This window comes from Colossoma macropomum, unplaced genomic scaffold (assembly GCF_904425465.1).
Source record: "Colossoma macropomum unplaced genomic scaffold, Colossoma_macropomum, whole genome shotgun sequence".
Lineage (NCBI taxonomy): Eukaryota > Metazoa > Chordata > Actinopteri > Characiformes > Serrasalmidae > Colossoma > Colossoma macropomum.
Genome location: NW_023494789.1, coordinates 17,160,383 through 17,174,336, shown reverse-complemented (window position 1 = coordinate 17,174,336; position 13,954 = coordinate 17,160,383). Strand labels below are relative to the sequence as shown.

The following is a 13,954-nucleotide window of genomic DNA, read 5'->3' as shown; positions in this document are numbered from 1 at the left end:
AATTCCTAGAAAGCTCACCACTGAGTTCACCACTGATAAACAGACAATTAGTGTTTTATTTACCTTTTAATAAGTTCTTATTCTTCCCAGAATTCTTGAAACATCGAAGAATACATCTAAGAATACTTTGTGGTGTTTATAATATTTCATAATAGTTTACTGTATGTAAAATTACTAAACTTCCTGATAAGAGAAGTGAGTCTGAACTGTTGAATGCTAGTGTACATCTAGTTTCTCTATCAGAAAACTTCCTTTCGTGTCACACCCCTGAATGTGAAGTGTGTAGTGATTGTTTAGGGCCTTTCTCTGCATCAGGCCTTAATTCACCTTTCTCCCATTTCTCTCTCTGTGCGGGGGCTTACTCAGGGTGGAGCCAGCCGGGCCTCAGCACTCATTGTAAATGCTCTGAAAGCTCTAGTGTAAACAACAGGAGAAACAGTGGCCTGCTCCTGTCAGGCTCTGTGCATCGCCCCGGGCTGTGTGTTTGCTCCGGCAGGAAATACTCCCCCGTAAGGTGTGTTCTGCAGGGTGGTGGTTTTTGTTAGACTACAGCACACCTCCGCATGCTACACACACCATGCACACAGCTCTCCGCCCATGGCAAACATGCTCCAGCGGACTGCCATGTGCAGGAAAAGGGAGTTTGTCTTCATGTGTGACTGTAGAGGCTGATTTATCAGCATGTGCATTGCTCCTTTCTGTGTACACTGAAAACAAGGCCTTGCGAATCAGTGACAGTGAGAGAAATTAATGAACACATCTGTTATTAAACATTGCATAGGTGAGATAAATGCACCTGTTGCTTTTAAGGTCAAGTGTCTTAAATTCCACGGCTGTCACACCTGGTCATTTTACCGAAGAAAGGGGGAAAAATATCCTAATTTTAATGTAACTGTAATTTTAATTTTAATGTAATCTGTACTTTGTAGTAGAGATCCACCTTTTGCCAACAATTTATGTTCATTCATATCCTCCTTAAACCTGTTTGGTAGGCAAAGAGCTTTTTTTTTATCATGAATTAATGCAGTTTTAAATTTGTTCCTACCAAAAGTTTTGAATGCTAGTGGTCTGCCATGAGTATTTGCCAAACTTTTTCACAGATAATTGTTGACCATAGCAATAGAAAGAGCTGGAATTGCTAATGTATGTGAGCATAAATTATTAATCATTATTATCTGATACTGAAAAAATTACAGTGAAAAAAAAAAACTTCTCCATTGTGGCTTGTCTAATGTCATGTAGTCTTGCAGGGCCAGACGTGATCTCTTAATGAGAATACACAGCTGGGGACAACTTGCACCCCAAGCAAGGGTACACCCCCTCTAGAACCTGCCCCCAAAATACCTTTAGTTTGTGCTCCTTTAACTTCCAGAATACTCAACAACACAATGAAACAAGCTAGCAGCGAAACACCATTGCTAGCTTATGTTCATTCTTCAGAATTCAGGTTTCAGAAATGTTTCTGCTCTATTTGGTTTAGTCAGAATGTAAACTGTGAACGGCAGTGGCCACATACAGCCACTGGTAACCCAGCTTTTATAACTAGCTGAATGGTATATTTAAAGCTAAAGTATAGTTTAGTGGTACTGTTTGTTTTTACCACATGTAATGTGTTCTCTGTACATGTGGCTCACATCTGTATGCTTAATTTTTGTTTTTTGGGGGGGACTTTGTAACTTATATTACATTCATTTTACATCCATAATGTAACTTCTATTACATTAGTTAACTTATATTACATCCATCGGCTGACAGTAAAAGCTCAAGATAGATGCCTCTAATAAAGTGGATGGTGAGTGCAAAAATGGATCATGATCTTATGAGGCCCCTGGGCACAAAAGTCTTTGGAGGCCCCCTGCATTCTAACAATCACGTGCTATAAATTAAAATATATATATAATTTGCATTTTTTCATTCATTTAATATATTTAGTAATTTGTACAAGGTTATTACATTCAGTGATTATTTAAAGTTATTATAATTTTTGCATCTGCAGTGGCTTGTGGTCTGAGGCCCCCCAGGGTCATAGTTAATAACAACTATTAGGTTTATGCTCTTAAGATATGTTCTGAATTATTGTATCAGTACTCTGTTACCATCTCTGCCTCTCCACATATCAGCAACATACATGCTTGAAACACATTTACAATAGAGGCCACTGGGCAGATGAATTTAGCAACCTTCTCAATGGCTTATATTGAGTTTTTTTTTTTTAGTTCTATCCTTTGTATAGTACAATACATACACACCAGACAGAGAAAAGTTTGAAAAATACTGGAGTCTTTTAATGGATCAGCTATGTGTGTTATGGCTTTGGAGAGAAATATATGACAAAATGTGAAAGTGAAAAATGAGACTGATGCTGTACACCCATTAACTGAAACAAGAGCACAGCATTTGGGTGGAAAAGTGCAATAACAGAGTGACAGGGAGAAGAAGGAAAAGCAGAATGGGCGAGAGAGTGGCGCTGGGAGTTAGAGAGATAGAGCTGACACAGGCCTGCGGCTGAACAACTTGTCGACTCTTTAGTGAGAACACCACACTGTGCAGTACGTTACCTGGAGCTCAGTCTGTCTGTGGGAGAGGAAGAGCAGACCTGAGGGCCTAACTGGCAGAATTCAGCCTTGATGGGCATGTCAGTCTCCCCAACTCACAGATGAAGTGCTCAAATTTTCTCTTACCTTTAGTTTTGAACTGGTGCAGCAACGTAGCTGATAAGTAATGAATAGCCACCACTTTAGCATTGCTAAAATCATCATGCCACTGTGAGAAGACAATGTGGGTCTGAATAATGTGTAGCTGTCAAGAACCATTACTGAGAAAAGAAGAGTGACAAGAAAAATAAAAGAAAATTTGCAAATCAGTCCAGACTTCGACATCACTGAATGCGTTTGGGCATTACTTGGATCATGAGAAGCAGAAAATGTTAAACCAACTTCTAAAGCAGAGCAAACAGACAGTGAAAAGTGAGGCCATTACACACTTAACACCAACCTTTTACTGAATGTCTTTTTTTTTGTGAGGACATGCACTTTTTATGTGTTTCAGCTATAAAAAAAAACACTCCAAATCTCACATCTCACTGTTATCATGTGACAAAGGCCAAACTGGACCTGTTTCTGCTTTTATGCAAACATAAACGTAATAAACTGGGGGTGAAAATGGGATGAGGAACACAATATCACAGCAGGAGCTGGAAAAATATTTGCTAACACTTTATACAGCTCACTGTAAATGCCTCAACTTACTGTTACATTCAACGTAATATCTATTAAATTCACCTTAATTTTCCCTAACACTAACCCTGCTCCTAACCCTAACCCTAATCTTAACCTCACCCTGGTCCTGAACATCTATAGATAATCTACTGGGGGCTTCTAAATAAAAAGGAATCAAATATTTTACCACAGACTGGCAGCTGACTTGAAATTGAGAAGAGAGTGACTCTTTGCCTGCGTTAAACAGGCAGCTCTTATACACACATGGTGTACATACACATCTCGTAGTGATGTGAAGAAGCAAATTTCACATATCGCACATGTACTGATAAACTACATTTAATTTTAGGGCAAAACTGTGTTTATGTTTGCCAAAATACCGCTTTATTGCCAGGAGCAGTGCAGAGGACTGACTGATTTGGAACTTTCAGTTCTGGTAAGATTATCTGTCTCTAGGAAAGAGATGTTTGCATATAAATATTTGCATATAATGCTTTGAATGTGCAGTCTGAGGCAGGTCTGGGTTCTTTCTGTGGAAATTCAGTCAGGACCTCATACTAATTAAAGAGAAATGAAAGCATTTCACTTTTCAGAGAAACTTCCTAATAACAGGGTTGACAGAAAAAGAACAAATCACACTGCTAAGCTGCCAGCTCTGACATCATCAGCTTTCATCACCAATGAAGAGGCTTCACCTCAGCAAACACACAACATACCTCAACATTTTAAAGGGCTCATATCATGAAAAACCTCATTTTACTCATGTTTTTTTTTTTAAATAAAATAATTACGTATGTAAACCTTATTCAAGTTTCCTTATTCAAGTTTCAAAATCATACTGTTCATAGAGTCCATATATGGAAACAAAGCTGTAAAAACAGCTCATTTTGAACTTTTTTTGCAATGTTTACATACGTCCACCTGTTGAGCCTTCAGCAGTTTAGCCCTGTCCATTCACAGTGAAGTTATAAAGAGTGTTCCAGGCTGGACTGCTTTTTGAATGAGGCACAATATGGGACAGCCCATCACAACAGAGCTTATTAACATATTAAAAGTTTTGAAGGAACAGTAACAAACACTAAGGGCGTTTTCACCCTTGTTCCGAATACTTGAATCCGCTCCCAGGATTGATCCTGGGCTTGTGTAGAGGAGGGGCGCATTATCACTAATTTGTTTTCACATGCAAGAATTTCACCCGAACCATGGATCGATTGTGCAATTCCATACGTCACTTTTCTGCATGCAGGTTTGGACAATGGTAGGCAGTAGTTTCATCTGTTTGCTGTTTTTTATTTTTATTTTTTTCATAGGATAAAGCACTCAAGCAGCAAAGAACAGCACTTTTTGTCCACAACAGTCTTTCAATTTCTCGAAGCAGTCATGATACAAAATTAACCAATCAAGTCCATTTGTGACTGATAGCTTCTACATGCACAGTGGACACCAAAGTTCATAGGAAGCAAACCCCGGATCACTGATATCAGAATGACCAGAAATTGGTTCTCTGGACTGCTCCCAGGCTCAAACACAGCTGTCTCACTTGACCAAATGTACCGAAATTGCAGAGTAGGTATATAAACCCACACAAATGTCAGAAGTGGACATCTGAGAAAAAAAATAAATACTTGAAAAATGTAGGACATTGGACTTTAACAGGGTGGAAAAAGAGATATTGTACTTAAGCAAAAGTCCTGTACTGTGTCAAAATAAACTGAAGTATGGAGCCAAATATATACTTGAATTAAAAGTCATAAAAGGCCTTTCTTGCAATAAATGAGCAGTACAGGTGCTTACACAGATAAATTGGCATAGTCCTGGTCAGTTTCATTTTACTCGCTTGAATGTTTTTTTTTTAAAAAGGAATACAATGTGTGGAAAAGACTGATAAACAAGGACACGCAGGGTCATTTATGCAGAGGACCAAAACTATTTTAGTGCTATTGGTGCCCCCTTGTAGAGAATCTTCAGCCTGCTGAATGTGAGTAAGTGAGTGAGTGAGCTGTGAGTAAGTGGGCCAGTTAGTTAGGTAGTTGCAAGCCATGTAAATGAGGTGTTTCAAATCTATAAAAATCTCCTGACCAATGAAGTACTCAAGTATTCAATGTCAATAATGACTGAGAACAGAACAAATCTTTAAAAAAAAAATGGTTTTAGTTCCTGTAACCATGGGATTCAATGTGGAGTCAGTGGCCTCCTGATAATGCACCCCAAGGCTACTCAATCAGCAGTAATGTGATTAGTTCTCAACTGACCTTAGAACAGCTGTGGTTACCCATTATGCTTAGCTTTAAACTGCCCCAAATGACTTTGACTTTCATGTACAGGTATGCAACAAACACACTATAGGCTTATATATGATATAGCTATGATACAAATGTGAAAGTTTATGAAGGCAGATTATAGATCATGCTTGTAAAATGCAAACCCCAGAATTTAGTTTTTATTTAGACTACTCATAATGTTGCAGTTAAAGAAGCATGTTTAGGATACAAGAACTTAATGGTAACTCAGTCTTGTGTTACCTACACATAACATATTACAACAAGCATAAATTCACTGTTAACTACCTTATTAATGGCATAATGTCATGTGAAGTAAAATCAACTAGTAGATTGTATTATATTACAGTAAACACTGAAGGCTGAGAAATGAGAGACAACAAGAGACAGAGGTAAAAAGGGACATGTGAACCATGTTAAACTAGTGTAAAATAAATAAAGCCATAACATTAAAACAATGTGAAACTATCCTTTGGTTTTGTATATAGGTTTCAACATGTAGTGCTTTGCTAGAAATAGATGGTAACACTTTTTTTAGAGTGGTCCTTGGATAATTAATAAACTGTTAACAGATTATCAGTAACACATCAACAACATATCAGTGGAGTAGCAGTAGTGAAGCATCTGAATACACTGAAGTAAATATCTTGAAGATGTTCTGTTGATACATTACTTACATTTAGTAGATGTATTGTTAATATGTTACTTCCATTACGCAGAACCTAATCTTACCCAAAATCTAACCCTACCCTGGCCCTAATCCTAACCCTAACCTTAACCTCAACACAACACCTAATCCTAACCCTCATATGTTTTTGACATGTTAATGAGAATCCTTTGAGTGTTCATCCAAAAGGGCTACTCAAAATAAAGTGTCACCGAATAGATGAATGTAGTGAGAAAATAAATAAAAATTAATAAATAAAAATAAAAATAAATAAAATCAAACTGTGTAACTGCATTCAAATCAGTTATGGTACAGTAATAGACAAAAAGTTTTTGGAACACATGTAAGGAAAACGCACATAAACATTATGGATTAAAAGGGGGCAATGAATTGTTTATAACTGGCAGATTAAAAATTGGCAGTTGGTGTAATGCTCATGTCAGCAGTAAGCTTATTCACTGTGTTCACATAGATTATGTGCTGTATGACACTTTTCCGCAGAATGGACCTTACTAAAGTTTTGATCCTAGTTACGGCCCTGAGTAAAGTAGCAAAGTATAGCGACAAAGTTCTCAAGTATTTTCCTCCCCTGAAGTTTAAAGCTGGCAATTGAGTTTTTACTGTGGGGAAGATGACAAAACCATGTCATATGAACCGGAATGAGTGAGCAATATTATTTTAAAGGTTTCCCAACAGTCATTCTTGTGTTTCATTTGTTTGGCATGGAAAGACAATACTGAGCTTTTGAGAGATGCTGTCCGTCTACAGTATAAGCTGTAGTACATAAGCACAATGGGCAAGTTCTGCTGACTTGCTGTGCATCTTATAGACGGTTACAGAAATCAGGGCCTTCCTCGGCTATGATTGATGGACAAAATGTAAATAGTGCATTGTGAAAGATCCCTGTGAAAATGGAAGGGTGCCAGCGTGATTTCAAAGCCTGAATGTGAAGAGGTTTTAAAGCTGAGTGTTTGCTGCCAGGCATTCACTTGTCTTCTGGGGTTTCATCAGCCTGGAAAATAAAGACGTGGCCTCCAGGCGTTTCATTAAAATCTATTTACTTAAAATGGCAAAGAGAAAAGCACAGGGAGTGAAAGCAAATCTGATGAACATGGGGAATTGCCTTTAAGCTTAGTAAACATCAGATTGGCCTGTGCATAAAGGAGGCACACTAGAGAGGAACGGTGCCCGTTTTGGCAGTGAGGGAGCTTTGTTGGAGGGAACGACGGGGTTCGAGAGGTCAAGCTGACCTATTTGCGGACAGCGCGTGTAAATCAGTGAGCAGATAATGCGGGCTGATGGCAAACGCTGGCGGACGTGTCGCGCGCTCGCTCCTCATTATGTGCACTTGGATGTTTTGCATTTTTATGCGTGCCTGGCAAATTCAAAGCCCACAATAGTTTAACCTCAACCATGTTTACGTAAGAACAGTTTGATTTAAAATGCTTCACATTAAATATCTGACTTACTAAACAACGTCATCCATTCTCTTTGGCCTTTTGCTTTTCACAATGTTTAATATTTATTGTTGATATGAGATCATGCAAAAAAACAGAACTAAGCCTATATTTTTCTCTTGCAGTTCAATTGCTGTTTAAGTAGACTTATGCTGTTATAGAAGCTTTAGGCAATTAATACTACACAGCAATGTCAGAGATCTAGTTGGCAGCTACATAGATAAAAAAAGATAGCATACTTTTCTTCTCATTTTTAGAATAACATTATAAATTACTGTGCAAATGTTAGAGACGCTTCATTTATGTAATATTAGAATACATAGAAGCAATATAAATTCAATAGATTAATAGTAGTGCTTTTATGTATTGTGTCAGTGTGCTTGTTTAATCATTTTAAAACCTCTCCTTGTGGCAGCCCAGTATTATTTGTAGTTAACATCTAATGATTTGGCTAATCAATGCTTTATTACAATAAATCAAGTGATGGAATTTGATGATGAATTTATTCCATTATTGCTTATGGAATTTAACACATCTAAGCAGTAACTGAAGGCATGGAAGAGACATCGGGAATCAAAATTTGTTTTTCAAATGAGTTTAGTTGTATAATTATATATGGCCTTTCTTCAAGAAACAGCTTTGAATAATGTGCTTAGGTGCCTAAGACTTTTGCCCAGTACGGTATATTTAACAGAAAAGTATGCATGAGGCTCAAAATACAACATTTTTCAGTGTTTAGTTGCCTTTTTTACAGCTTTCATTCTTTTTGGAACACTTGTTTTCAGTTTTTCAAAGAAATACAGGGATATTTTTCCACACCTCCAAAGTTCAGGCTTAGAAGGCAGTTGCATTTTCTGCTTCTTATGAGCCCAAACACACTCAGTGATGTTGTAGTCTGGGATATGTAATCTCCTCAGAAAAGTTTCCCTTGTTCTTAAGCAGTTTTGACTTGTAATTAAAGAAATGAAGGGTGGTCTCTGACTTTTGCACAGTACTGTAAATGTTATATTTTTCTTATATTTTGTGTATGGTAGGCTTCTTTTGTGGTTGTATTTATGTACATGTGTATGTCTCTGTTTTTCAGGCGTGAGGGAGAGGGGGTGCGAGTGTTCTGGGACAGGCTCAGGGAGCCCTCTTTCATGTCTCGTTGGAACCCTTTGGCTGTTGACTATCCCTACGCTACACTGACCTACCACCCTGTGCGAAACGTCAACGACAAGCTGGCCAGAATGTGTGAGGTGCAGAGACATTAACCACTGCATAACTAACATCACATAGAATATCTCACCATAGAGGACAGGCCTCAGGTCATTTGATGCAATGCCCTTCCTGGGATAGTGTTAAAGCATCTGCTACTTTTGAGAAACAGAATGAGTCAGCCTTGCTCAACGTATACAGCAGTGTGAGAACATTTGTGTGGGTGGACTCACTTTTCACTCTAGCCTGCATCTCATCTTTAAGGAATCTTTACCTTTTTTATGGAAATTTCTCTGAAAAGATTACAGGCATTTTTGACAGATCTGTCATACGTTTACAGTGAGTTATTTATTAGATCTGCAAAATCTGCCAAACTGTAAGTTGCCTTTTATCCCATCATCAGCAAGTAAACACTTAATCTTCAACTTTCAATTCATCATATCATATCTCAATTAACCTTCAAAAGGCTGAGATTCCACAACTAATAGAACCGCCAGTTTTATATGCTTATTTATACTACAAAAGAAAATAATTAAAAACAAATTTAACAAATCTCAGAAGGATTATTTTTTGTGAGTTTTAATTATAACTTATTAATTATTCCATAACCATTCTGCAGAAGGTGACGATACAGACAACATTAACATTATTTTTTTTCTACAAGAAAAGAATTGAATTCCAAATGAATTTCTTTCACATGTGGACAAAAAGAGCAATAAAACATAAAATCAACCATCTTCAGAACCACACTCTTTCCTAATCACTGCCCTAGTGTTTTTTTAGCAACATATTTTCCATATATTATGCAGCCCATTGAAGCTTTTTAACTTATTTATAGGCTGATCTGTCCTATTTTATTGCTGTTGTTTTATTCTGTTTTTGGTAGCACTTTGTAAACTATTTGCCAGTTCTTTTTAGACTTTCTGTGAAGTAAATAAGATTAGCCGTGGCTACTGCATCACCGCTGATGGAATGTCCCTATAAACCAAATTGACCACCATGGCATTTTAAAGTAGTAGGTAAGGCAAGCAGTTTACTGAATAACTGCTGCCAAAATAACGTCTGATTACTGGAAAAGCAGGAAAAAAAATTGCTGACAGAATCGAAACACAGTCTAATGTATACGAGTAAAATGGCTGCTAATGGGTAGAAACACTGAGAACTTTTTTGTGCTTTGTAATATTGATCTTATAACAATGTCAAGCTAAAATATGCACTAAAGTTCAGGGAACAGTAAACATAAGGGGTTTATTTTATCAAAATTATTTGTCATAATTATTTTCATTTTTTTATCTTAAATAGTAAAAAAGGCCAAAATTACACCTTGGCCTTTTGTAGTATTAAAAGCTATATGTAAAATTCTTGTTTTTCCCTGTACTCTTTTGAAGTACAGTGCCTTTCGCCCATTTCTAAAACGTCTCCTGATTGTTTATTGTTACTGTGCACCAGCAGGCATGGAAAACTAATATTAACCAATAATATTATACCAATAATGTTTCGCCACGCCCCTCCAACCACCTAACCTAAGAAGAGAACCATCAAATGAATAATTAGACAAAATCTGCGCTTCATATCAAGTAAGACTTTATTAAAGCAGCATGCACTCAAATTATTTGCTCTTATTTTTAACTGAAAAGTGTCAGTGAAAATCTAACACTACTCTGAACATTTTAAAAGAAAGTGTTCCCCAAATGTTTGATGGACAGTGCATCTATCACAAAACTGGATGTGATGGGCACCTAAAGTTTTTTTATAACAAAGCAAATGACATCACTGGCATTACTATAGTCCTACCTGGAGAGCATTTAGGCATCTCTTTCAGCACAGAATCTAACTGACAGCTGCTCATCCCTACAAGCCAGCGAGCCCTGAAGAGATCACACGTCTTTAGCAGCTCATGGTGACAGTGGGTGGGATGCAGGGGTTTGTACAGGTGACCCCGCAGATCACATAACTGCTCATTTAAAGAGGCAGGGTGTCAAAGCTCCTGGCCCCAATCCCATTCCACACATTCCACCACACCCACAGAGGTGAGCAGCAGGTTGAATGAGAGAGAGAGAGGGAGAGAAGGAGAGAGAGAAAGAGGGAAACGAGAGGAAAACATACATATAATGAGAATGTTTTGACAGGCACCAGAACACCAGCCCACAAAACGAGGGCTGGTCTGACTGAGTACTTTTGAGAAATGGCACTCCTTGATATCATGTTTCCATTGATCTCCTTGATATTACTTTAGATTACAGGAAATGAAGTCAGGTTAGAAATATCAGAAGCCAGATCAGAGGCTTAATGTCCATGTGTCCTCTTTTTTCTCTTAGATCCACACTTTCAGAGAGCAGCTGACCGCAGCAGCACAGAAAGCCCACGCTCGGAATCCGGTTCCAGGAAAGGCTAATGGAGTTTTGGTTCTGAACCAGCCAGTCCTCATCGAGGCCTACGTGGGGCTCATGTCTGTCATAGGCAACCAGAACAAGCTGGGCTACTGTCTGGCTAGAGGAAACATTGGCTTCTGAACAGAGGCGACAAAGAGAGATGATTCTGAATCTGTAAAAAGTTGAAGTTTATATTCTTGTTGTTGGTAACAAAATCTTGTATCTTTGAAATCTTCAATCTTTAGACAGGGACTGTTCATGACCTCACGAGGCCCCTGGGCACAAGCTTCTTTGGAAGAGCCCGCCCCAGCCACACACTCTGACAGCATGCAATAACAGAGAAAAAAGTAAACCTGAAAAATAACTTCATGTATGTGTGCTTTGAACAGAAAATGTAATATAAACAAACAAAACAGTTCATTCTCAATTAAAGCTGCACTATGTAAGAATTCTAGAACACACTTGTAGATTCCTGACCATTTCCAGAGTTAGAGGCTTATTGATCACTCTTTTAAATAAAATATTATCTCATAAAACTGGGTAAAATGACAATTTGAGTTAATTGTAAAAGTGTGGCCAGGACCCAAAGTTTTATTAAACACTTCTATTATTATCTAATAACAGCTCAGCCAGTTTGCATTGAGGTCCATGTAGTTACTGAGTAATAAGCCTAAGTATGTAATAAGCCTGGGATTTTGAGGTGGTAATATGAAAACAAAACCAATAGAAACAAACACAGAGCCATCAGTCCAGGACTGAAGAGGAAACAGATACCAAAATTGTAATAAGCTTTGTAAGTTTCATATTGAAAATGCATAATAAAAATCAGAATTCCTGTAAATAAAGAACAGGGATAGAGTCAAACTGACTATAATAACTAATAAAGTTCTTCATTGTTACTTCTCAGCGATGAAAATTAGAAAAATCACCACATCATACCCATAGAGCTAAAGGCTGCTGTTTAGTCTAAGACAGTGGCCTCCTATCCTGATTCTGGAGAGTTAACTTCCTACAGAGCCTAGCTCAAACCACAGTTTGCAACACCTGCTTCAGCTAATCAACCTCTTCCCAAATCCCTGATTGGCTAGATGAGATGTGTTAGAGTTAAGGGTCGGGGCAGCTTATTGGACACATATTCAAACTAAACTCTGAAGGTAGCTTTCCAAGACCAGGGTTGGAGACCACTGTTCTAAAAATTCTCTCCAGATAGAATTTCACAGACCTCACCATTTCTTTAAACTGAATAGAACTCAAGATTGAAGTGAGAGAAAACCAGCACTAACTCAAAGGGAAATTCCAAGTCATTTTGGACCATGTCTATTGGTCCATTCATCATGAATTACAAGGTTTTGAAATGAAAGCAAGAAAATGCAGTTTTTTATTTTTTTAAATGTTAAAAATCTTTATACATTTGGCTTAAAGTTCTCTTTGATTGTGGGTACATTGTTCATGGTTCTGACTGTAAACAGCTCCATGGCCTCAAATCTAAAAGCAAAGCCGTTACTGGCATCTCTCATTCGTGACATTGTCCACTTTCTTGTCAGTAAAAAAGCACTGCAACTTATTTAAGGTGCGGTTCTGTCTGTTGAAATTGGCTTTCTGATGACTTCATATTTTGTCAGTAGGATGTTCTTTGTAATCAGTACATTTTAGGTCTTACCTCCAAAGGTCGTCATTTCCTTGAGATGAGTCATTGCACATAATGAATGTATCCTCATTTCACACTCTTCTGTGAGTTTGTAAAAGCACCGATTGGCTGTATTTTCTTACATGATTTTGTGCCTCTGCGTGTTTTACCATCAATGGCAGCAATCCGGTAAATTCCTGGTGACTGTAATAGAGGCATTAGAAAGTATTCCTGATGGCACTTCATTACTCTCCTCCTTGTCTTCCCTTTCTTTTCTTTTCCTCTAGAACCATTCTGTCAACAACAATCCCTCCTACACTGAGCTCCTTACAGGCTCCCTGAAGCATGAAGGTGCATATGTCATATTTGTTTGATGATCTGGAGTGTGTTATTACAGTTGAGCGCTGTGCTGGAATTTCCCAGATTTTGTAATTGCAGCTTGCATTCAGCGCTGCTTGTTTGCTCCTTCAGCAGCCATGAGTTGCCATGTTAAAACAAACACCAGGTCCTGCTCAGTGTAAATGCAAATGAAGAAATAGGTTTGTTTTCATTGGTGCTGATTCTGTATTTCACTGTGCTGTTAGGGGTCAATGAAGATTCTGAAATGTGTGTATGTGGGGATTATTGTTCTGTCCATGCGTGCATTCCTCTTTATTAAAATGATGACACGCATGTTGTTTGTACTGAAAGCTACTGATGTCTTGCAACTTTTGAACCTTTTCTTAAAGTGGCCTATACTTTACTGTCAGAGCCATTTATGAACATTTGAGGACCCTAAGCAACAAACTTCTAAGGGGGACAACCCCCATCACCCCCCACCTAATCATATTATTTTGAAAGCAATTATGAGAAAGTTCAGTTTAGATAAGCAGCTCAAAGTGCAAAAAACAACATACTGTTCAGTCAAATCAAGAATCATTTCATACTGTCTATGACACCACACAACCGGTCTAAACATACCCTACATGTGCACAAAGTTGTTGAACAACCTGGATAGTGCTATTTTGTTGTAGTCAAGGACCAAAAGTTTAATAAGTTGTCCTCAGACATGTATCCTCTTCATGTCTGGCCCTGCAAGACTAATAGTTGAAAGGCTAACAGGCTACTCCAATAACATTTCATTATGTTTAGGTTGAG

General features: G+C 37.9%; 1 protein-coding gene across 1 annotated transcript in view; it reads left to right on the top strand.

Moving 5' to 3' along the window:
• The window catches only part of tprg1 (tumor protein p63 regulated 1), a 38,234-nt gene extending 26,712 nt beyond the window's left edge, over window positions 1-11,522 (top strand). Inside the window, exons 5-6 of the mRNA XM_036570359.1 lie at window positions 8,706-8,859; window positions 11,137-11,522. Of these exons, the coding sequence (XP_036426252.1) occupies window positions 8,706-8,859; window positions 11,137-11,331 (349 nt within the window). The 3' untranslated portion in view covers window positions 11,332-11,522. The remainder of the gene's footprint in view (window positions 1-8,705; window positions 8,860-11,136) is intronic.
• The last annotated feature ends 2,432 nt before the right edge of the window (window positions 11,523-13,954 follow it).